At 42.8% G+C, this 24,773-nt stretch overlaps 1 protein-coding gene and 1 pseudogene across 1 annotated transcript in view; one reads left to right on the top strand and one right to left on the bottom strand.

The window, feature by feature from the left end:
* Positions 1-3,404: 3,404 nt before the first annotated feature.
* Positions 3,405-24,773, top strand: part of LOC114039875 (cysteine and histidine-rich protein 1) — a 47,737-nt gene continuing 26,368 nt past the window's right edge. Inside the window, exon 1 of the mRNA XM_027857777.1 lies at positions 3,405-3,782. Within this exon, the coding sequence (XP_027713578.1) occupies positions 3,405-3,782 (378 nt within the window). The remainder of the gene's footprint in view (positions 3,783-24,773) is intronic.
* Positions 3,818-22,036, bottom strand: LOC114039815 (annotated as a pseudogene).

The raw sequence follows: 24,773 nt of genomic DNA on the forward strand, positions 1-24,773 counted from the left end.
AGAGAGAGATATTAGAGATTAGAGACACTGGTTCTGCCTCCCTGCTCTATTCCTTCCCCTAAGTGCCCCCACTCTCAGCTTATAGTCTAGAACTGGATATAAGAACAATCAGTATTAGTCAAAGACACAACCCCTCCCTGGGTTAGCATTCTTTTCTGAAGTTACTTTGCTCATGGATGTTGGCTTGTAATCAAGACCTATGTCATTCCTCTGCTTGAGAATGTTTAGTGTGTAAACACTGCCTATGGGATAAAATACAAACTCCTTAGTCTTCCTCAAAGCTACATTTCTGACCTTATTTCACACTGTATCTCTTCATGGATTCTACATTCAAGCCAAATTAGACCCCAATTCCCATTTTTTATTACATTCCCACAAAGTGTATCTCATGCCAGAAACGTCTCCTCCTCTCTCCCTGTTGAAGCCCAGATCATATACCACCTCCCCCATGAAGTCTTGCACCTCAGATTTTCTTAGACACTTTATCTGGACCTCTCTTTTGCCTCTTTCAAATTCTACTTGGCATCACACTTATTTGTGTACATGCCATATTCTCTCTAGTAGATCTTAAGCTTTTTTTTCCACATTTATCTTTGTACCCCCCAGTGCCAAGCAGATAATAGGCACTTAATGCATTTTTTCTTTTCTTTCTTTTTTTTTTTGGCTAGGCAATGGGGTTAAGTGATTTGCCCAGGGTCACACAGCTAGTAAGTGTTATGTGTCTGAGGCCATATTTGAATTCAAGTCCTCCTGAATCCAGGGCTGGTGCTCTATCCACTGCGCCACCTAGCTGCCCCTAACTTAATGCATTTTTTAAAAAATAAAATTAAAGGCTAGAGTAGTGGTATAGACAGGAAATTCCATAGGAATACAGAGAAGGGAGAGATTCTTATAGTTGAAGTATCTAGAGAAGGTTACATGAAAAAGTAGGCATTTGAGCTGGGCCTTGAAGAATGCACAGGATTTCAGTAGATGATTCTAGATAGAAGGAATGGCAATGAGAAAACACGAGGAAAACAAGAAAGCCTAAGTAAGGGTTTGAGGAGTGATTTGTAAGCTAGTTTGACTGGAAGGTAAATTGAGATGACTAGTAATTGGGATGAGATTATGGTGGACTTTGAAATAGCTCAGGCAGGATCTAAGTCCCGTTCAGGAGCTGGAGACCTTAATGGGGAAGTAGGCCTCCACCACTTCCTACAGCAGGCTTCTTATCCTGTCAGAGTTCACACAGCACTTTATCTTGCACTTTTTCAATGTACTTCTGTAATACTGTATATTACAATTACTTTTAAAATTATTTATTTAATTTTAGTTTTCAACATTCACTTCCATAAGATTTTGAGTTTTAAATTTTCTCCCCCTTCCTCTCCTCCCCCCTCCCAAGATAGGGTGTAATCAGATATAGGCTCTACTTTGTATATTACAATTATAAGTATGATTGTGGGGGCAATGTGGCATGGTGGATAGATAGCCAGCCTTGGGACCAGGAAAGTTTGAGTCAACATCCTACTTCTGACACATGGTTGCCAAGTCACTCAACCTCTTAGTATTCTAGGCAATTCACTAGGATTATAAATTGCACAGGTGCTGACAGGTTAAGAGTCACTTGGGAGCTCTCAATAATAACGAAATCACAAATCTTTTCCTTATTCCTAGATATATCTTTTGCTCCTACAAGACTGAACTTCATAAGGGGAGGGACCTTATCTATGTTTCGTATCTCCTCCCTCCCCCATTACAGTGCTCAGCATATAGGCACTTAGTATATATTTCATTTATTGCATTGGGAGAAAAGATGCTACCCTGGCCTGGTCCCCATCCATCATATTTGAGATCCTTATGCCCTGGGACCCTCACCATTCATGCTGATATCTATTAGCCAGCCAACTTGGGGGAGGGGAAAAGGTTTTTGTTGTTCAGTCGTTTTCAGTCGTGTCCATACAATCAGTATTAGTCAAAGACAATCCCCTCTGAAGTTACATTCCCAACTCCAGGCATGGTGGTACCTAAAATTTTAAAGGGAACTTAATTTATCTCCCTCCAAAGGGTCTTTAATTAACGCAGGCCCTCAGTCACATCTGCTAACCCCAGTCTGGAGCTCTACCACCCCGAGAGATCAGGAAGCTGCATCTCAAAGGCGGCCCCCAGTCCCAAGCTTACAAGAAAGAGCTCCTCTAAAGAGGCTTAAGGTGAGAAGGTTTGGGATGCGGGAACATTATTTCCGGAGGAAAGAGTTCAGGCCCCGCCCACTGCCTGTCATTGGGTGGATAAAGGACGTCTTCGCCCAACCACTAACAGTCCACCAATGGGAATCAGCAGGAGAGGCGTGGGCCCTAGAGAAGGCGTGGCTCAGGCCAGATAGCCTTAGCTTGACTTCAAAATTGCGCTGGGATTCTGAGCTTCTGTCTTCCACTCCGAGCCCCAGGGGTTCCTAGCTTGGCCTTCTCTCCCCAGGTGGTCTGGGCAGGGTTTCCCTGGGGCAAGGAGGGCCAGCCCCACTCCCTCTGCAAGGCTCGAGGGAGACCCAAACGTGCTGACACTCTGACCTCCCTCAAGTGAGGGAGAAGCATGCTATGCTACCGGCCTGGGACATCGCTGAGGAAAGGGCCCGGGCTGGCTGGGAGCCTCACCTCCAGGGTCTGGAAAGTCGGCACAATCCCTTTCTTCTTAAACAGTCCAGAGGGGCGGGGAGTGAAAAACTGTGGGAAGCCAACGACTTCTTACCCCCGAAGGCTCAGACCAGGGAAGGGAGAAGTTTGTAGTCCTCTGCCTTCCAACCCTTTCTCAGTCTCTTCTACTCTCGTCCTCCGCTCTTCATTGGCCCCACCCCCTCGAGCTCTGCCTCTTCCTGTCCTCTGAGGTAGGGCGGGGCAGGAGCCTAGGAGAAGGGCGAGGAGGGAGCGGGGTCTCTGAGGTTCCCGCCTCCTCGCGCCGATTGGCCGCAACTGGAGTTCCAGCTCCAGGCTTCGATTTCCCCCCCAGCCCCTCCCTCTCTCCCCTCCCCCTCTCAAGAGGCACACTGATTGGTGGAGGTTTCGGGGGTCACGTGATGGGCGTCGCCGCCACCGCCTCCACGGGGGGTGGGGGGGGGGGGGAGGGAGCGGGCAGTGAAAACAAAGATGGCGGCGCTGCCGGTTTTGGTGTCTGCATCTGGGTCTAAGGCAGCAACTGACGCGGCGGCGACGGCGGCAGTACTTTCGAGAAGACGCGCGGGCGGCCGGGCCCTCTGAAGCGGCAGCGGCGGCGGCGGCGGCGGCGGCGGCAGCGGCAGGAACGCGCGGTGTCCCTAACCCCCTCCCCCTCGGGCGGTGGCGGCGGCGGCGGCGGCGGCAGGAGCAGCAGCAGCAGCAGCAGCAGCAGCAGCGGCGGGAGCGCGCCCGGCTCTGCCTGGCGGCTGCGGTGGGATGTCCGGGGCTGAGGAGGCCGGGGGCCCAGCGGCGGCAGCGGGGGGACCCGCGGGTTCCGGGGCCGGGCCCCCGGGCGCCTCCGCCATGGCCGTGTCCGTGTCCGTGCTGGGAGAGGCGGCGGGGCCCGGGCTCCCTGATGAGGCGGGCCTTCCAGCGGGCCGCCCGCTGCCCCTACCCGAGGCCGGCGGCGACCCAGATGCGCCGCCCAAGAAGCGGCTGCGGGCGGCCGAGGCGGAGGCGGCGGCGGCAGCGGCGGCCTCGGCAGCGACGGCTTCGGCTTCGGCGTCCGCGGGGAGCGGCAAGCTGGAGGAGCGCCTGTATTCCGTGCTGTGCTGCACAGTCTGCCTGGACCTGCCCAAGGCCTCAGTCTACCAGGTACGGCCGGGGTCCTTGGCAGGGACCTCAGCCCCTCACTCCGGCTGTCCCCCTTGCCTCCCTCGGGAATACGGGCACACGGCACACACCAGAACCCTGACCCCGTTCCCTGCCCCCCCCTTTATTGTTTCCTCGCCAATCTCTTAGTCTGTCTTCCAGCCCCCACTACTTTGAGGGATTCCTACACCCTTTCTCCTGTCTGGAAGTACCAATACCACCCATGTATTCGCCATCCCCACTTCAGGCATTGTCATAGGGAACCCCTTCCCCTCCCCTCCTCTCTTCTCCCCCAATCTAGTTTTTCTTTATCTCCTTCCTTAGTTTCCCCAGACTGGGCCCCACCTTCCCCATCGTGTCTACTACGCCATCCTCCCCGTATTCTTTTCCCTAGCTGCTGCTCACATACACACCTCCATTTCACCTTAGGCAACTTCATCTTCTCTTTTCTCTTCCATCGCCCTCCCCTCCCCCCATTCTCCCTGAGGGGAGCTCCCTCAGCCTGGATCTCCTATGATTTTTACCATTTCTCTTCCCCTCATTTTTTTTATTTCCTCCATTCGGCCCCCCTCGTCCCCCTAATTTTCCCCTTTTCTTAGTAGTCTCGTCTTTCTTCTGTTGTTCCCTTAGAGGCTTCCACCACCTGACCTCCTACCATTTTTGACAACCCTATCTCATATTCACATCATCTTTAGGAATCTTATAATAACCTTATTTTTCCCATAGACTGTCTTGCCTCCACCCTTTGGAATTCTCATTCCCTTCTATCCCCTAATCTGATTCCCTGCAGTCCTTCGACCTATCCCTTCCTTCCCTGATCCTTATCACTCTACTACTTCATCTGTCTATATTTTGCCTTTCATTCACCCCCACAAGCATCCTGGTGATGCAAAGAAAACCAGGGTAAGGGAAGAATGTAAATAAAGATTAATAAATATAAAGTAATTTCAGCAATATTCACCTTATCGATTTTGGTCACCTCATGCCACCCCAATATCGGTTTATTCCCGGAGTCTAGCCTGATACTACAATTCCTACTCCAGCCTCCCTGGTTTTAAACACTTCCTCTATACCCCATTCCTTACTCTCTCTTTGTAGCTACTTCCTCAGTAAAGCAGCATCCCTTCCTCCCTCCAAATCTTGCTGATTTCGTGCTCATGTCAGTGCTTTTTTCCTGACTCTAAAACTTCTTGCCTTATCCCCCCACTATGTAATCCAGCCTTCCTTTCCTTATTCTCTCCACTAGTTCTTTAATATCACTCCCCTTAATCTCTTTTCAGATGGGGGAGATGCTCCCTCCTTCACACTTGGTTGATGCTCTCCATATCCCCACCCCCAATTTCTTGGTGGTGGGGTGGGGCTCTGTGAATGTTTCATTTCTTACTGGGGAGGCTGGAGAGTGAGCAGGGCAGAAAAGCGTCTACTAGGGTCCTTCTTCCGCTTAGGGTAAATGAGACTATCCTCTCCCTATCCAATGTTTCCTGTAGGGTTGGTTTTTACCACCCTTATGTCCCTGTTATTGTGCCAAACATTCCTTGTGTGACCCTGCAGAAAGAAAAAATGTAGCTTATTCACCCTGATTTTCACCCTTGGGGACAGAAATATCTTTTCTCTCCATGTTTTTCCCTGCCTGATTCTTCCCCCTCTCCTCAGTGTGGCTTCAGAGTCCTTTCACCCAGAATTTGTTAAACGTTCTTTTGACCTCATTTTACCTTCCAGACTTCTTACCTCAAGTCATAAAGTCGAAGGCTCCCTCATAACACCTGATTGGTTCTTGGATTTATGGGCCCCTTTTCTCTTCTAGCCGAACCCAGTGTGTCCTATCTGAGGCTATCCCTTCCCCAAATCTGTACTTTAATTCCCTTCTCTTCCAACCCCAACTATATTCCCAGTCTTCTGCTTCCTTTCTCCTGGAATGAGGAATGATAACTTTTCCCCTCTCCTTTCTCCCACCTATTGTTCGTTGTTCTAATTTGATTTCATCCTCTACCTTCCTTGAACAAAACAAAACCAGCCAGATATAAGTATGACTCTCAGAAGTATATCTTCTCTATACCTACTCCTTTCTCTCTCATACATAGACTAAGCTTGGTACCTTCTCACCACCCTTACGGCCAATTTACGCACCTCCATTTGGGGAAGCTAGCGATATCAGGCCTTGAGCCTCATATGTAGATAAAAGGACTTTTGGTGGGAGGGGAATTTGAACACACATCTTTTCTGGATGGAAAGATACTCATGTATTAATGTGTACTCTTTAGTTCCTTAGGAAATAGACCATTGGTTTGGCTCTCCTGAGATCTTACTTAGGGAATATAGCATTCATTCTCCACTCCACCCCCCCCCTTTTCTAATTCTCTTTCCCCTCCGTCTGAAAAGCTCTAGTTGGATCCGTAGGAATCAGGATTGTAACCTGAGAACAGTGAACAGTATTTTGGCTTTGGAGTCTATGAGGCTTCTTTTGGAGGCTTGGCTTGCACTTGGTAGAAGTGAGATTGGCAATTGAAAGAAAAGGGGGAGATACTCTTTCTCTTCTCCCCCTTAATTCTTTGCCCTTCTACCTGGCAGGAGATTGAGACAGGTGGGAATGTCTTGGCAGGACTCCAGAGCTTGGGGTGGACAGATACTGTAAATAGTGTAGGCTTCTCCAGAGTCACCACATATCTCGTCAAGTCTTGCTGTTTTTCTTTTCTGGCAATGGGGTGGAGGGCCTGTTTTTGAGATTGAGGCTTCATTTCCTTGGAGATGGGAGACTAAGGCAAGTGTTTCTCCAGTCTTAGTGCTGGGATTATGCTGAGAGGTTCTGGGGTTTGAGATAGTTCTTGAACCTTTCTGTGATTATCAACATGTTATTTCTCCCATCCAGGCTTTGGTATAAATAAACCTATGTGTGATTGTTCCTGAATGTTACAGGCCTTTATTGTGCCAGCAGTGTTCCCCCCTTAGCCTCCGAGGCTGGTATTAGAATTTGAAGCAGAACCTTGTTTAAAAAATATTATAATTCAAGTTGAAGGGGTGATTTGGGAGGGTTGTTTTTAGATGGTAAGACAGAAATAGGGAGAATTCCAGAGAAAGGGTTTGGGGATTACCTCTGTGGGGCTGAGCCAGTCATCAAAATGCAAAGGTCATTGCTGCAGTGACGTTACACTTTGCTGAGCTTGCCCTAAAAATATCCTCCTGGTGTTTTAAGAGGATCCTTCTGTGATTGCTCTGTTTGGGGTGAGAGCAAGTCTGGGCAGCTTCCTTTTTCCCCGGGAGGGGGAGGTCATGCTAGCTTTTAACAGCAGCCTTCATGGGGAAAAGCATAATTTGTGTTGACAAGTTGTCCAGACATAGGCAAGTTGTGACTGCTCTTAAAATGGCTGCTAATTCTGAAAATAAGGTCTACCAGCCTTCTCTTACTGATAACCTCCTTCTCCATAAAGCCCACTGTCAGTACATAAAGTGGGACTGGAGCTGTAAGTAATTCTGCAATACTTTTCTGCAAAAGACACTGTGTAGAATTTCCAGGGAGACTGTCAAGTTTGTACAACAGCTAAACATGGGCTGTAGCTCACCACACTATATGCCTGTTCGCTGACAAGATGCTCTGAAGCTCCTGGACTGAGAGGTCTCTAGTTGAGACCTGACTTTGACCTTAAGGATGAGGTAAAATGGGAAAAAGAGTCCTGCAGCAGTCGTGGCCAGCTTGTTGCTTTTAAGGCTGAGAGGGCAGCCTTAGGGCTCCAGGGCAATGGTCTCTACCTATAGACCTCAAGCTGGGTCCTTGACAAGTAGGCAGATTGAGCAGGTGGCTGGGCCCTCTTGGTCAGACCGGTTAAAACCGGTCTGACTTGTTTTCTGTAGTTGTGGTATTCCCATTTATTAGTAAACACTTAACTGGCCAGCCTAGTTAGGAAAATTAAAAAGTCCAAACTATTCCAGCCTAAATGGCAATAAGGTTCTTCTCTAGAAGCATATGGCAGAGTTGAGGCACTGCTGTTTGCCTTTTTTTGTGCCTCCATTAACATTAGTGTCATTTTATCCATGGTGTATGGTAGTCCCTTCAGAAGCTATGCATATTATTGTTGTAAGGTAGATTTTGGCTGTTGAGGTTTCTTACCTTAAGATTGATACATAAGGATGATCCTGAGCCTCTCCTCTGTTTCTTAGTGTTGAGACCAGCATGAAATAGAATACTGACCATTTCAAGCCCTTAGAGGAGCACCAAAGCTATCCTTTCTGTATTTGTGCAACTTAGAGATTTAGGATGACTAGAAGCCCATTATTGAATGTGCCAAATTTTGGAAATCTCATTCATAAGAAAGACTGCCTTCAGAGGTCACTGGAGAAGATTTGGGAATGAGCAAGAAATGTGACTTCTGTTTAATTTCAAGAGATTATATTGTGGTGCACCTTAGTTTGCATATGTTCTATTTGTACATAGAAATATTATGTAATCCCAAATCAGGTGGTGAGTAAACACTGTGAATAGCAGGACCTCATGAATTGGGCCTCCCTTTGAAGGCAGCAAGTCCTGCCAGAGCTCAGAGCTCAGGATAGTGAGAAGCATGAGTTGTAAACTGGTTGGATGATGGCACTGGATTGGCATGAGTGTCCTCTGGGTAGCTGGTGGAGGATTTGTTTTAGGGGGTTAGTAGATCCACATCTTCAGCTGACAGGAGAGCCAGTGATTTGGGCTAATATATACTGTGCCTTAGACATACCAAACTAAATTGACATGACCTCTGTTTGCCTATGGTGTGAAGTGAGCAATCTTGTTCAGGGACACCCCAAGTGTCGAACGTTTGGTGAACAAAGGAAAGAGGCTAGTATTTTTTTTTATATATATAAATATATATTGTTAGCAAACTCAGAAGGTCTGTTAGGAGTGGAGGGAAATAGGTCTTAACTAATCAAGGGGCATCAGGTGGATTGTTAGTGTCAGAGGCAAAGACCAACGCAACTAATTGTTGCTCTGAGCCAGTGTTTTGGACACTGAGGTATCAGTTTTAGTAACCATTTAATGAGTCTGGTGATGGATTGATCCAGAGTGATGGGGCCACTCTGGGACTCTACCTAGAGTGGCAAGCTAAATGGGATAACTTTCTGGGGACCATGTGTATTTTGTTCTCAGTAACAGTAGTATCCTTAAGTAAACAGTGATATGGGGGGGGGGGATGGATTTGGAGTAGAGGACCTAGGTTCAAGTTCTGCCTCTCTGTTTGACCTGGGCCAAATAATAAAACTTCTCTAAGTCCATAATTTCCTCATGTTTAAAATGAGGTTGTACTAAATGACTTCCAAGGTCCCTTTCATCTTTCAGTCTTATGATTTAAGACATGTCTTATGATAAATTTTTCTTTCTTCAGTTCTCAGTCCTTTTCTAAGTCTTAACCTCAGCTTTTCAGATAGTCAATCCTGATGGTAAGGAAGTGACCACTAATCCAACAAACACTGTTTAAACTCCCACTTTGTACAAAGTAAGGACAGCTAGGCGGCACAATGGATAGAGTGCCTGGCCTTATCTTCCTGAGTTCAAATCTGGCCTTGGATACTTACTAGGTGTGTTACCCTGGGCAATCCTGTTAACACTGTTTGCCTCAGTTACCTCATCTATAAAATGAGCTGGAGAAGGAAATGGCAAACCACCTTAGTATCTTTGCCAAGAAAACGCCAGTCGGGTCATGAAGATTTGGACACAACCGAAAAATGACTGAACAAATTGTACAAGGTATTTGTCCAGGAAGACAGTCAAGGCAGCTGATATATTTACTTGGAGGTGGTCACACCCCTACCATTTGGGCAGCTACCATCTTTCTTGTGGTAGGAAACACCTATACATTTTAAATAATTGCTTCGGTTTGTATTTTAGCTCTTTAAAGTGCTGTTCTACACATTATTTCATTTTCGCAAATGCTCTGTGAAAGTGGTTTGTGATAAGTGGCGTCATCCTCATTTTACAGATGAGAAAACTGCATGATGCTCAGTAAAGTTAATTGCTTTTACCTGAAAGAGGCTGTGACCCAAGTTGAGAGGCTTTTCTAGGGGTCTTTCTGTGATCTATTCCATTTCAACTTAACAGACATTTAAAAAAATATTTTAAACATAACATCTAATAAAATGAGCATTTCCATATACAAAGTAGAAAAGGAGAACTGTTTATGGTACTGTGGATATTGTATACAATTTGCTTTTCCTTTTAATCATATAATAAATTCAAAATGGAGCTTTCAAAGCTGTCCTGTTTGTGTTACCTTCTGCATTCTTAAGTGATTCAATGATCTCCTTTTCTGTTGTTTTTTTGAAACCCTATTGCTATCTAACTCCCCCCTTTACCAATTTCTTCCATTGAGGAAAATAATAATTATAGCTAGCATATAATAAAATAATAATAGCTAACACAATAATAGGTATAGTGCTTTAAAATTTGCAAAACCCTGTACAAATATCTCTTTATCACACCAATCCTGTGAAGTAGGTCCTATTATCTGTCCCCTTTTTTCGTTTGAGGAAACTGAGGTAGACTGGTTAAGTGATTTGCCTGAGGTCACAGAACTAGTAAGTATCTGAGGCTGGGTTTAAACTCAGGTCTTTCTTATTCTAGATCCAGGGCTCTGTCTACTCGATCACCTAGCTGCCATTGGGAAGAAAAAGGAAAAACAAAACTCCTTCAACAAACACTTATTAAGGGCCTACTTTATACAGAGGTGGTGCTGGGTGCTGGAAGAGATGACACATAGTAAGTTCTTGATCCTCATGGAATTTGTCATTTTGTATATGACACATACTAGATATAACTATAAAATCCAGTAATGTAAGAAAGGTAAATGTATCCTGTGAAGGTGAGAATGTCATTACTGAGTTGGTGGGAACCTGAGAAGACTTCATAAAGTAGGTAGCATTTGACCTGGACTTGAAAGGATAGGTAAGAATTCAGCAGGTGGAAGGATGAAATTCCAGGCATAGGAGCAGTGTGAGCGAAGGTTTGGAGGCAAGAAAGTATAGTACATGAGTAGTGAGTAGCAAGTAGTCCAGCTTGACTACAGCACAGAGTACATAATAGAGAGGCTAGAAAGACAGTGTATTGCCATATAATGGAGGGCCTTGAATGCCAGGTTGAGACTTTTAAAATTTTACTACCTCAGCAATAGAGAGCTGTTTAAAGGTTTTGAGCAGAGGACTGGCATGAACAAATAGACCTAAGTTTGGCAGCATGTGAAAGGTAGACCAGAAGAGGGAAGAGTAGAAGAAAAATTTCCTCAAAGCCACAGGTCTGCATACCTTTCCACTAAAAGACAGTCCTAGCACCCTTGAGATTGTGTCCATCCCTGGCAATGCAAGTTTGGGTATTTGTGCGTGCCCGATCTTTTACAGTTAGTCGTTGTTGCCTTAGACCTCACCTTATCTAGGGAATTAAGAATGCCATTGTTAGATCTACTACAAACTGAATGAGCCATTTAGAATGGTTAGGATAAGTTCTCTCACATTTAGACTCTCCTGGTATTAATCTGGAATGCTAGTCATTTGGAATCCCCTTCCACACTCTTCAGGGGAAGCTTTAAATGGAGTTGAATCAAGGACTTTTTTGCCAGCCAAAAACAAGGTTTATTGAAGATTCGCCGTATTAGCTAGACTCTTAAGGAATCTGAGCATCTATGGCCTATTAGCTAGATTCTAAGAATCAGAGCATCTTAATGGAGACAAGATGGACTTTATATACAGGAAGACTGGGAGGGATCTAGGAGTGGCCAAGTAGTCAATGAGGTAATAGAATTACAGGGAAATGGAGCCTAGATGGGACCTAGGGTGGGAAGTGGCCTGGGGCCATAGGGAGGCAAGACAATGGAGGGGAGATTGGGTGTGGCCACAGTGAAAGGCCAGTTGATGGGATTATAGCCTCCGGTGAACACCAGAGATTTGGCCTCCTGGGAAAGTCCCAAGCCTTGCAGCCAAAAACAAGGTTTATTGAAGATTCGCCATATTAGCTAGACTCTTAGGAAATCTGAGCATCTATGGGCTATTGGCTAGACTCTAAGAATCAGAGCTGAATCAAGGATTATTGACAGATTTACTTTTTTAGAAAGCGAGTGCAAGATTAGGCAGATTCAAAGCTGCCATTCTGGCTTGCAGGGTGGAAAATAGTCTGATCACACCATCTTCCCAGGAAAAAAGAGGGTCTTTATGGTTCCTGAGGAATTACTAGTTTGCCTTCTTCATCATCTTTTTTGTGTATGTGTGTTTTGTTTTTGTTTTTTCGAGGCAATCGGGCTTAAGTGACTTGCTCAGGCTCACACAGCTAGTGAGTATCATGTGTATGAGGCTGGATTTGAACTCCGGCTCCTCCTGACTCCATGGCCAGTGCTCTATCCACTGAGCCATCTAGCTGCCCGATAGTTTGCCTTTTGTCTGTTTGGTCTACTTTCCAAATATATATGTTTACATGATTTCACATAAATTAATATAAAATTTATTCATGTAAAATTCACATAAAAAAATTAAAACTTCAACTTGGGACTTGCCACTAAGCATCCTCTTTAATCACATTTGGTTCTATTAAATCATTGTCAAAAATGATAGAAGACCCTGTGAGGGTGTTCTGCTTTGACAGTTTCCATGTAGACGGGGGTTTTGTTTGTTTCTTTTGTTTGTTTTTTTTTTTTTTTTGTTAATGACTCTCGATCTTGGTTTGAATTTTTTTGATTTTTTAAAAGATTATTTATTTATTTATTTTTGTTTTTGGCATTCAATTCTATGAGATTTTGAGTTGTAAATTTTCTCCCCCTCCCTCTCCTCCCCTGCCTTCCCCAAGATGGCATGCAATTTGATAATAGGCTATACATATACATTCGTATTAAACATTTTCACATTAGTCATGTTGTAAAGAAGAATTAGAACCAATGGGAGACACCACAAGAAAGAAGAAACAAAAAAAAAAAAGAGGAAATAGTATGCTTCCGTCTGCATTCAGACTCCATAGTTCTTTTTCTAGATGTGGATAGCATTTTCCATCATGAGCCTTTTGGAGTTGTCAGATCTTTGCATTGCTGAGATGAGCCAAGTCTATCACAGTTATCATAGCATAATGTTACTGTGTACTTCAGCATCAGTTCATGCCATATGGGTGTTTTTACAGTACTGCTGTCCACTTGCTAGTTGATCCGTATTTCTGTTTGTACACAATGATGTGGAAACTGGAAGGTTAGATTTAAGTATGGTTTCTTTTTGGAGATAGCAGATAAGCACAGTGTAAATTGACTAGTTTTTTTTGGTTTAATCATAGGAGACAAAGGTTGAAAATTAGTTTGTTTTTACCAAAAATAAAGAAATCTGAAGATATATTCATTGTAACACTAGGTAGGACCCCATCCTGACTTACCTTAGAGAAATTTATACTAACTGGAGACACCTAGGCACACCTCCCTCAGGAAGTCAATGCCACTTTCTGTAGTATAGTGACCTTGAATTGTTATTGTTGTAGACTATAGTTGTTCTTATTCTCTCCCTACCCTTCCCCTCCCCAAATGGAACTGTAACCTTTCCCACTGTTTTGCAGGAAAGTAGAATGATACCTGCTTGGTCCAACCCATACTTGATAGTCTTTCCTCTTGAATTATCCATAGAATCTAGAGTTGTAAAGGACTTGAGAAGGTTATCTAGTCTTCTTTCATTTTGTGGATGAGAATTGAGGCCTCTTTATCTCTTTAAGGTAAAGAGATTGCCCAAGATCTCACAGGTGAGATCTTGCACAGTGGCAAAAACTGAATTTGAATCCAATGCTTGCAGCTTTGATAAACCTACTTCATTCAGTACCTGTTTACTATGTGCTCATCTTGTGGAAGATGCTGGCTAGGTTAAACTGCCTGGAATGTACCATACTGTAAGATACAGTCCCTAGACTTAGGAAGATCATTCTGTCAAGGGTTCTGGCCAGAGATGGGCATAGAATATTTAGACTCTGCCCTTCTCAGGTAGTTACAGGCCTATCCTGTACCCTTGCATTTCGAGGTTCCCAGCACCCCTAGACTGCATCAGCCCCATCACCTGTCTTATAGTAAGAATTCTCAGTGAACCTCTCTGGGGAACTACCTGGAGAGGTCCAGGCACATTAAGGGTCCTACCTTTCCTGTAGGGCAGTGGAGAGTTAAAACAGCCCCTAACTTCATTGTATTAATGGAATTCATCAAAGCCTTTATTTGGCTTCCTCATGCCTCTGTTGTGGCTCTGTAGGAAGGTTCCTTTATGTGTGGGGGTGAAGAGTGCAGAAGGGCATCACACAGCTGGCCAACTGGTTTTTCTCCTGTTAATGTTGTGCTTAAAGTTTTAATCATAATGTTCAAGGAATTCACTTCTGGTTCCTATGGCAACTGCACCTTGTTTCTTCGCGTAGGTTTAATTTTGCTGCATATAACTGTGCAAAATAGCATATTACAGATCCTTTGGGAACCTTTGCTTTGCATTCAAGCAGCCGGACTTTTGGGCAGTGGAGCTGAAGACTGAGCTAGGCTCATGAAAATAGTTTGAATTGCCGTTTTTAGAAAGGATTCAGAAACATAGGACAGAGGGGTATTTGGGAGAAGATACATTTTAATAAATAAGACCATCTTGAATTGTGAGCAGTATGGATTCTTTTAATATTTTTTTTAGTCAGTCAATAGTCAATAAATATTTATTAAGCACTTATGTGCCAAGCACTGTGATAATCACTGGGGATACAAAAAGAGGCAAAAGATAGTCCCTGCCTTCAGGAAGCTTACAATTTAATGGTATGCAAATACAAAGAATGAAATAATTCCAACTGTAAAGAAGTTTATCTTACAGGTGAGAAGTAAATATGTAAATATGCAGAAAAGCTACAAAGAGAGTAAGTATAAATACGTGTAATGTAATTAAATGCAAGGTAGTTTGGGAGGTACTCGTAGTTGGGGGAATCAGTAAAGGCTTCATACAAGAGATGATCCTTGAGTTGAGTCTTGTAGGAAGAGAGACATCATTCCAGGCATTGGGGATGGCCAATGACATTCTACATGATAATTTGATACAAATATATAAGGTGGATTATGCTTTTGTTTAACTTCTAATTGGCTGTTTCTAATTGGCAAGTATTCTTGAGAATTCGTGAGTTACTAAGAAATGTTCATGCTGTAATTTGATCTTTCTCCAAGCCTTCTGTTCACCTGCTCTTAAGCCTCCTTTGATGACCTCTTGAACATTGGTTTTATCTCATAAGCATCGATCTGGTCTCCTTTCTTCACTGTAATTTGTAGTAATTTTGTTGTAATTTTGAAGTTGGATAAATCAGTTTGTCAATAAGGCAGATCAGATATTGATTAATAGGCAAGCCAATGGATGGAAAAGACACACCAGAGTGGGACCTTGGAGATATCCTTTTTACTTTACAGAAGAGGAAACTGAGGCACAGAGAGGTACAGCAGGTGTCTACTGTTAGCCAGCCAGTTTGAGGCAGAATAGCCATGTCTGTTGACTCCAGATCCAGGGATCTTTTGTTAGAGGAGTGATGGACCCAAGGAACAGAATAAAATACATGTTTTTGGACGTGACAAATGTATGGATTTGTTTTACCTGATTATGTTCAGTTGTTTCAAGGATTTTTCCCCCCTTTTATGAGAATGGGAAAGAGAAGAAGAAAGAGGAAGAAGGAAGAAGCGATTGTTTTAATATTAAAAAAAAAAAGCCCCAAAGATCTCATTTTGTAAATATTTATCCTAACATTTAAAAACCCCAAGACAAGAAAGTTTTGTGAATTTCTGATTAAAGAACAGGAATTTTTGTGTTAGCATTTTTATTTTTAAATCCAAATAAATTTTGTGTGTGCATATGTGTATATACACACATCTATCTACACAGATGCACATATAGATATACATATATACCCATACGTAACACAATGCCTTTGTTGAAAAGAGCAAGTGGATTCCAGTCCTAAAACACTCAGGGCTGGATTTGGCATAGTAAAACTAGAGGCTTTCTCAACTGCTAGTTTTTTTCCCTTGACTGCCAATTCAGTGGTTCTTCAAGATTCTCCTCCCTCCCTCCCCATCTTTCCCAAGTATACCTACTGTAAGTATGTATCAGTTGCACTTATTTTTTCAACAATGTTTATGTTCCCCAGGTAATCCCCAGAAACTGCTTAGGAAAGTAAGGTCCTATTCACTTTTTTAATTGAGAACTTAAACTCCAAAATGATTGTCTCCATATATAAGGTAAAACATAAAAAGGGTTCAAAACATGAAGGTAGGAATCTCCACCATGTACAATTTTGCCCTTCCCTCTAAGAATATATCAACTTTAACATGTTACCTTATTTTTTTCCTTTTCTTTCATTTTGGTAACCCCATTGTTTCCACATACACAACATCCATCACTGAAAGAAATATAAAATCCTTGTATCAGATATGCATAGTCAAACAATACAAATTCCTCTGTTAACCAGGTCCAAAAAAAATATGTATCATTCTCTACCTGAGTTTATCATCTCTCTGTCAGGAAGTGGGAACCATGGTTCATGAACAGCCCTCTGAAATTGTTTTTGGGCATTGCATCGGTCAGTTTCTAGTCTTGTGTTGTTATTCTATAAAATACTCTCTTGGTTCTGCTTACTTTACTCAGCTTCAGTGTTCATATGTCGTTCCAGGTTTGTCTGAACTGTTCCTTTCATCATTTCTCACTGCACAATAGTACTTCATTACATTCATATGCTATGATTTCTTCAGCCATTTCCCACTTAATGGGCAGACCCTATTTCTAGTTCTTTGCCACTAAAAAAGAACTGAAGTTTCCTCTTTCTTTGACTCTTTTGGGCAGTAGGCTTTGTGGTGGCATCACTGAGTCAAAGAATAGGCATGGCTTAATGATTTGTTGGGGTGGGGTGGTGTAATAGTTCCAAATCAATTTCCACTATAGGCCCATACACTTTGGCTTTTGACGATGGTTTTGGCTGAGAGCAGGAGCAGACCTTAAAGACCATCCAGCCCAACCCCCTCATTACAGGTAAGGAAACTGTGGCCTGGAGAGTGTCAGTGACTGACTGAGGCAAGATTTAAACCCAGGTCCTCTGATGCCAGAGCCAGCCATCTTCCACTTTACTATGATTCATCTCCTAAGAAGTATTTTTAACAGAGAAAGAATTATTGACAAGCATGACAGCTGTGAAAGTTACATGTTAAATTTATTATGTACTTGAAAAGAAAAGCAAACTCTAGTACATATTTGCAGTTTCATATACAAGCCTGTCCTTCCATATACTGTATATATAAAAATAAATACCCATTTTGTTTGGTATTAAACTCAGAATTTAAAAAAAAAATGCAAGGCAGGAAGAGCATTGTTGCTTTGGACCAAGAGGAACGTTTACTTGGAGTTTAGGAAAAGAGTCTAGTGTTGGGGGGAGGGGTGGGCTGTGACATTACATATCTTCTACAGGCCCTGCTTGACCCATAGGCTGCTGCTGACTCCATGTTAGGGTACAGTTAGTTCCAGCACAACGCACAGTGTCTTGGCACAGGAAGCAGAACATGGCAGGTTGAAACTGACTCCTTACAGCAGCAGAATTTAGCTATCAAGTTGTAAGGGAGTCCCACTGCAGTCTCTGTCCTACCATAGCCACCTGTTCCTTCTTTTTCTTTCAAAGCTTTTCATGTGGCTGGTGATCTAGACCTAACAGGTTGCTCTGCTGATGTTGGGTTGGTGAATTGGCGTGATGGATGTTACAAGATATCCTTTCAGCTCTAAGCCCTGGAATTAAACCAGATTCTGTTTGGGGGCCCTGAGTTAGATTCATGGCTCTGTCTTGCAGAAATGCAGAAAGTTTGTGTGCTGGACCAACTTTGATAGCATTCTTCCATAGTATTGATGAGGCAAGCCATAGACCTCTGGGGTCTTTACCTTTAGACAGTGACAGTTGAAAGGCATCAATCAGACTGGGCTTGTGCACTGCCAATCTCCTTCTGCTGATGTTTTGAAGTGACTGTCTTCCTACCATTCATCCATACTGGTCCCAAATTCTCTGTCCAGGAAGGCCAAACAAGGAACAGAGAGGTCTTTTTTCTGCTTTATGTTCCCAGGCAAAAAGAAAGCCGTTGTCTTTGGCAGTCCATTGCCAGGAAGAAATGGGCTATTTTTAGGAGGGAATGTTTGTTGAAGTTCCCTGGGTAACAACCCAGCCTGATGCACTCAGTGTAGGGAAGAAACCTGGCACCCTTGTTGCCACTGACAGGTCAGTTTTGCACTGACATTCAACTGGCCTTAGTGTCCTAGTTGTTCTTGGGTTGGCTGAATGGTTTCTACAGCCTTTGTGTAGCTTCTGAGACAGACTGGGTTGCACTTGGATCTTTGGTCCACAGAACACGTTTATTTGATTTATCTGAGATGTGTTGCCCCCTTTCTGTGTGATGGGGTTTTGAATACAAATAGGAGTATACTATACTCATTAGCACTCTCTCTGAATCAGAATGGGGAATTCTATAAGCCTACCCTCATCTGATCTACTCCTGAGGCCTACTTAATCTCCCTAGTGGCCTGAGTTTGACTACTTCTTTTGGCTTTTGCCTTTAGTGGATTCTTAAAGTAGATGTGGCACTCTTTTATTCCAGTTTAGAGCTCCTAAGACTTCTATAGGACCTTTTGTTTATTTCTGCTTGAGAGAGGGGAAATGGGAAGGTGGGCAGCTGCCCAGGTAAGTGTACTTGACTGGCTGGGCTGTCCTAGAGCATCCTGAGTTTGGGGCTTTCCAAGGGCACCTAAGCCATTATGTATATACCATGAGTGAGTGAATATAGAAGTCCTTATGCTAAGCAGCTCCTGTGTGAGGAGGAGGTGCCCTTTGTAGAGTGAGGAGACTTAGACAAAACAAACATGCTGGACATTGTTGCCTGTAATTTGAGCTAATACATTTCTTTTGTGTGGGTAAAGAGGGAGGGGAATTGGAGCTGTCTATTGAGGAACTAGAACCCCTATATACACTAAAGGAATTATTAATTTTTAAAAGTATTGAAGGTGGTATAATGGAAGGAATACTTAGGTTCAGTTGAAAAGACCTTGATTCTGGTCCTAGCTCCATCAGTTTTATTTCTTGTATGTGACCTTGGGCAACATTTCTCCCTTTCTACCTCTCCAGTCTTTTTACGCTTTATTTCCCTCCAAATACACTTTAAAATCCAGCTGTACTGGCTTATTTGCTATTCTTGGGACACAGCATTCCATCTACTAATTTTGTGTGTCAGCACTGGCTGCTCCCATGCTTGGAATACTTCTCTTCATCTCTCCCTTTTAGTTTCCTTGGCTTCTCTCAAAACGGCTCAAATTTTACCTTCCTTTTTTTTCCCCCTTAATGATATATGTATATTTTTTCAATTACATGTAAAGATAGTTTTCAGCATTCATTTTTGTAAAATTTAGAGTTCCAAAATTTTCTCTCTCCTTCCCTTCCCTCCCCCTTCCCCAAGACAGCAAGCAGTCTGATGTAAGCTATACATATATAATCATGTTAAACATTTCCACATTAGTCATGTTGTGAAAGAAGAATCAGAACAAAAGGGAAAAGCCATGAGAAAGAAAAAACAAAAAACAAGTTAAAAATAGTATGCTTCGATCTACATTTAGACTCCATAGTTCTTTCTGTGAAAGACAAGTCTTTTTGGAATTGTCTTGGATCATTGTATTGCTGAGAAGAGCTAAGTCAATCATAGTTAATCATTGCACAATGTTGTTGCTGTGTACAATGGTCTCCTGGTTTTGCTCACTTCACTCGGCATCAGTTCATGTAAGTTTTCCCAGGTTTTTCAGAAATTTGCTTCCTCATCATTTCTTATAATATATTCTTCTATATATTTCTTTACATTCATAAACTGCAACTTGTTCAGCCATTCCTCAATTGAATGTCATCCCCTCAATTTCCAATTCTTTGCTGCCACAGAAAGAGCTGCTATAAATAATTTTGTATGTGTAGGTCTGTTGAGGTTTAGGGGTGCTGGGACCCCAAAATCACGACATGCGGGTCCTGCCCAAAAGAATTTGACCCACACCTTCTTTCAGCCAAAAACAAGGTTTATTAAAGATCCACTGTATTAGCCAGACTCTTAAGGAATCTGAGCATCTTTGAGCTATTGGCTAGATTGTAAAAATCTGAGCTAGATTATAAGAATAAAGACTGTGGGAGGGATCTAGGAGTGGCCAAGTAGTTTGGGGTGACTGGAGGAGGGGTCTAAGGAAGATCTGAATGGGAGTGTCCAGTAAACTGAGGTGAACAGAACTGCTGGGACCTGGACCACGTGGCCAAGGGAGAATGGAGTCTAGATTGGATTAAGGATGGGAAGTGGCCAGGGGCAATTGGGAGGTAATAGAACAGAATTGGGAGATTGGGCATAGCCACAATGAAAGGCCATTTGATAGGATTATAGCCTCAGGTGAACACCAGAGATTTGGCCAGGTGGGAAAGTCCAGGGTTTTTCCTCTTTGGGGTTAAGATCCCAAAGGCATGGTCTTTTCCTTTTAGGGGTTCAGACCCCATCCCCGTCAGTATTGCTAGATCAAAGGGAATAAGCACAGTTTTATAGCCCTTTGACCATAGTTCCAAATTGTTATCCAGAATGGTTGGATCAGTTCACAACTCCACCAACAATACATTAGTGTTCCAATTTTCCCACATCTCCTCCAACATTTATCATTTTCCATTTCTGTCGTATTAGCCAATATGCAAATCTTACCTTTTGCTGGAGGTTTTTCCCTATTTCCTCACCCTCTTCCCATCCTTCTGAGAAACTTTCTAGTTAGTTTATATCTATGTTGATGATTCTCAAATCTGTCTTTCCTTCCTCAGTCTCTCTTCTGACCTCCACTCTCACATCTCCAATTGCTCGAACTGGATATCTAGTAGACATCTTAAATTCGTTATGTTCAAAACTTATCTTTCTCCTTAAACCCTGCTCCCTTCCTGCCTTCCCTTTTGTTGCCTTCTATAGAAGGCATCCTCCCATTTCCTCAGGCTTGGAACCTAGGAGTCAAATGGGATTCCTCATTTATCTCTCATCTATATGTCCACAGTTACTGAGGCCTTTCTGTTTCACCTTTGCAACATCTTTCGAATATGCCCCTCTTCTCTCTTCTGACACTACTCCCACTCTAGTGCAGGCCATCATCATCTCACACCTTGATTATTTTTTTAAAGAAAAAAATCATTTAATAATAAGATTAAACACTTAGACATTCATATTAAACACATTTGACTGTTTAAAGTATTTTTGAAATATAAAAAATAAGAATCTGACAAATATTGATCAAAAATATAGTTTGAGAATTTGATGTACAAGGACAATAACTTGACGTCACCTCCCATTACATGAAGAGGGAGAGTCCTGTGCCAGGATGGGCCAGATAACACAGCTGCAGAACCAATGAAGATGGGCTGAGTGTGTCCCAAATGATGAGTTGGAAGTTGAGTGGTCATTTTGCCGGAGTAGCCAGTGGTTGCAAATAGGTTTTCATTAACTGTTGACCACCTGAATAAGTGGGCTCAATCCATATGGACAGGTGTCTTATCCTGTTGGACCAAGTAATATCCCAGATTAACCAGTTATTTCCTGAAACAGCTCCAACTTTGAAGGTGTTTCTTAAACATCAGTGTGCTGACCTTAAGGGCATCTGTTGAGATCAAGAGACAGGATAGCCTTCCGGGTAATGAGATCATAGAACCTGATTTTTGTCTTCTTCTCTGCAACCATCAATTTACAGGCTTCCTCAGGATGCCTGCAGCCACTCCTTACAGGAGAATGGAGAACAAAATGAGCTTTCCGATTCCCTTCTAAGTCCCAGACCCTGCATGTATGATCATCACTCACACTTGGAATTTCTTGGACTTCTTTTGGGGGTATACACCAAATCATTTGTGTCATCTGAATGACTTGCGAAAACCTTGTATTCCTTTTTATCCTTAAGATCTGAGGTGAGTAGTCTCAACTTCCTATCGGCAACTGCAGTAGGAAAACTGACCTCTGGAGGCAAAGTATGGAGCCTGTTTTCTGGGCTCCGAGTGATGGCATCAACTCTGAGTCCGTGGTGAAACGTTCCCAGTGTTCTATACTGAATTCAATCCACTTCTGCCTCCTCCTGAAATGTACAAGTCCAACAACCACATAATTATTGCCACCATATGCAGTTAAGGTTCCTGTATTACCATTCTCAAAGGGACTAAATTCCACCAAGTGAATGTAATCCCCACAATCCATGTTGTAGGCAGCATTTCAAGAGGAGTCTTGCTTCATCTCCTGTGAAATGGGGATGATAAGGGCACCTATTTCCGGGGGTGGTGGTGAAGTTCCAGTGAGAAGGTGGCTGTCTACAAATTTGGAGGTGCTCGGCTGTTATCAGTGAGGAGGAGGTAGAGAGGGAGAGGAAAAGGAGGAAAAAGTGAAGGAAGTAGAGAAGAGGAAAATTCAGTTCCTCTGATTTCCTGACCCAGCAGACAATCACACCACTGGGAGAAGCGTGAAACAACCCTACACCTTCACACCTTGATTAATACAGTAGCCTGCTAGTGGGTCTGCCTGCTTCAAGTCTCTTCCCTCTCCAGTCCATCCTCTGTCCATTAAGGTGATTTTCCTCAATCTCAAATCTGATCATGTCATGGATATGCCCACCCCCAGAAAATACCAGTGGTTTCCTGTTGCCTCCAGGATCAAATACAAAATACTCTGGCATTTAAAGCCTCCTACCTTCCTAATCTTACACCTTCCTTGCTTGCAAAATACTTCTTTGAACCAGTGACACTGGCTTCCTGACTATTATAGGAATAAGATACTCCATCTCTTGATTCTGGGCATTTTCTCTTTTTAAGTCGCAGCAAAAATACCTTCTTCAACAGGAAGCTTTCCCTAACCCCCCTTAATTACAGTGCCTTCCCTCTGTTAATTATGTTATCTATCCTTTATATACCTTGCTCTGTGTGTGTGTGTGTGTGTTTACTTGTTGTCTCCGCCATTAGATTGTAATGTCTGAGGGCAGGGACTGTTTTTGGCAGCACTTAGCACAGTGCCTGGCACATAGTAAACACTTAATAAATATTGATTGATCTATCTAGTATGTACATAGTTATTTATATATTATCTCCCTTATTGTGAGCTGTTTGTAGACAGAGACCATTTTTTCCCCTCTTTATATCTCTAGTGTTTAGAACAGTGCCTTCCTTGCAGATAGATCTTGCAGATCTGTGTGCGCAATCCCTGTCTATTTGCTGAGCTTCCATCTTGCATCACCAGTTACCTATTGTTCATTTCACACTGGATATCCTGGAGACATCTCTAACTCCATATGTTATCTTATAAACTTCGTTATCTTCATTATCTTTCCCTCCTCAAACCTCCCCCCTTCCAGAATTTCCTAATTCTTTCAAAGGCACCACCATCTTTTCAGTCTCCCAAGACCATAACCTGGGTATTATACTGGACTTCTCATTCTTCTTTCCTCTGCATATCCAGTCAATTGCCAGATCTTGCTATTTCTACCCTCACATTACTTGCATCAAATCTCTTCTTTGCGCTCACATAGGTACCAATTTAGCTGTCACCTCGATTATTGCAGCAGCCTTCTAAATGGTCTTCCTGCCTCAAATCCATCCCTTATATAACTGCCAAAGCGATTTTTAAGTGTAGATCTGACCGCAGTCAATTCAAATGTCTTATCACCTGCAGCATTACACGTAAACTCCTGTTGAGCTTTAAAAGCCCTATATAACCAAGTCCAATTTATCTTTCCAAACTCATTAGAGATTACTTTCCCTCCCAGCCTCAAGCCAAACTGGTCTTCTCTCTTTTCCTCTTTCATGACATTCCCATCTGCATGTTTTTGCACTGGCTGTCCCTTATACCTTGAATACATTATTTCACCTTTGTCTCAGAATCCCTCTCTTCCTTTAAGATACAGCTCAAGCACCAACTTCTATGTGAAGCCTTTCCTTATCCTCCCTAGTTGGATAGTATTGATCTCTATTAAAATCCCAGAATTTCATAGCTGAAAGAGATCTTAAGAGATGGTTTATCTCTAGCCTAACCTAAAACTGACTAAGCCAGAAATTATCTTTTGAAGCAGATTATGTAATTTCTGGACAGCCCTAATAGGTAAATGTGGCTTTAAAGAACATGGTATATTGGAAAGAGCACTGAATTTGGAGTTAGGAGAGATCTGGGTTCAAGTACCACCTTCCACAGTTACTAGATACAACTATGGGCAAGTGACTTAATAGCCCTTAACCTGTTTCCTCACCTTTTAAATGGGAGTAAGATCTGTTTGTGAGAACTGTTGAGGAAAAAATCCTATACATAAGACACTTTGCAATACTTATGCCCCAACATAAATATCATTTATTTGAATGTGTATGTATATGACCATGATTGTATTGGGGTAGGGAACTTTCCAGGAGGGAAACTCTCAATCCAGATCAGCAACTGTTCTGCAAAGTAGTCTTAGAAAATTACCAAGGTTTTTCAATGTATTGATTAATTTTGCTGATTTTTTTTCCACCCTTCTTTCTTTAAAAAAAAAATCTTTTTATATGGACTCTCTGGGACAGGTGTAAGGAGGGATACAGGGACAAGTTTAGGCTATGTAAAAACAAAAGATGGGTACTGAGAAACTAAGTGACATGCTCAGGATCAGACAGCCAGTATATGTCAGAGCTGGGACTTGAATACCTTTCTTGCGGGAGGCTGGCTTTTAATAATAATAATAATAATAATAATATTGAGCCTCAATCTGCCTCCCTATAACTTTGTATCCAGAACTGCTAGTTCTTTTCTCTGGGGCTAAGCAGATGAATCTGAGTCATATGTTGGATAGCAGTTCAGGTACATGAAGATAATTCATCTACCTCTCTTTGATACTCTTTTCCAGCTCTCTCTTTCTCTCTGTCTCAGTCTCTCTCTCTCTCTCTCTCACACACACACACACACACACACACTCTCTCTCTCTCTCTCTCTCTCTCTCTCTCTCTCTCTCTCTCTCTCT

Source organism: Vombatus ursinus, unplaced genomic scaffold (genome assembly GCF_900497805.2).
Source record: "Vombatus ursinus unplaced genomic scaffold, bare-nosed wombat genome assembly UNPS02012319.1, whole genome shotgun sequence".
In the NCBI taxonomy this organism is placed as follows: Eukaryota; Metazoa; Chordata; class Mammalia; order Diprotodontia; family Vombatidae; genus Vombatus; species Vombatus ursinus.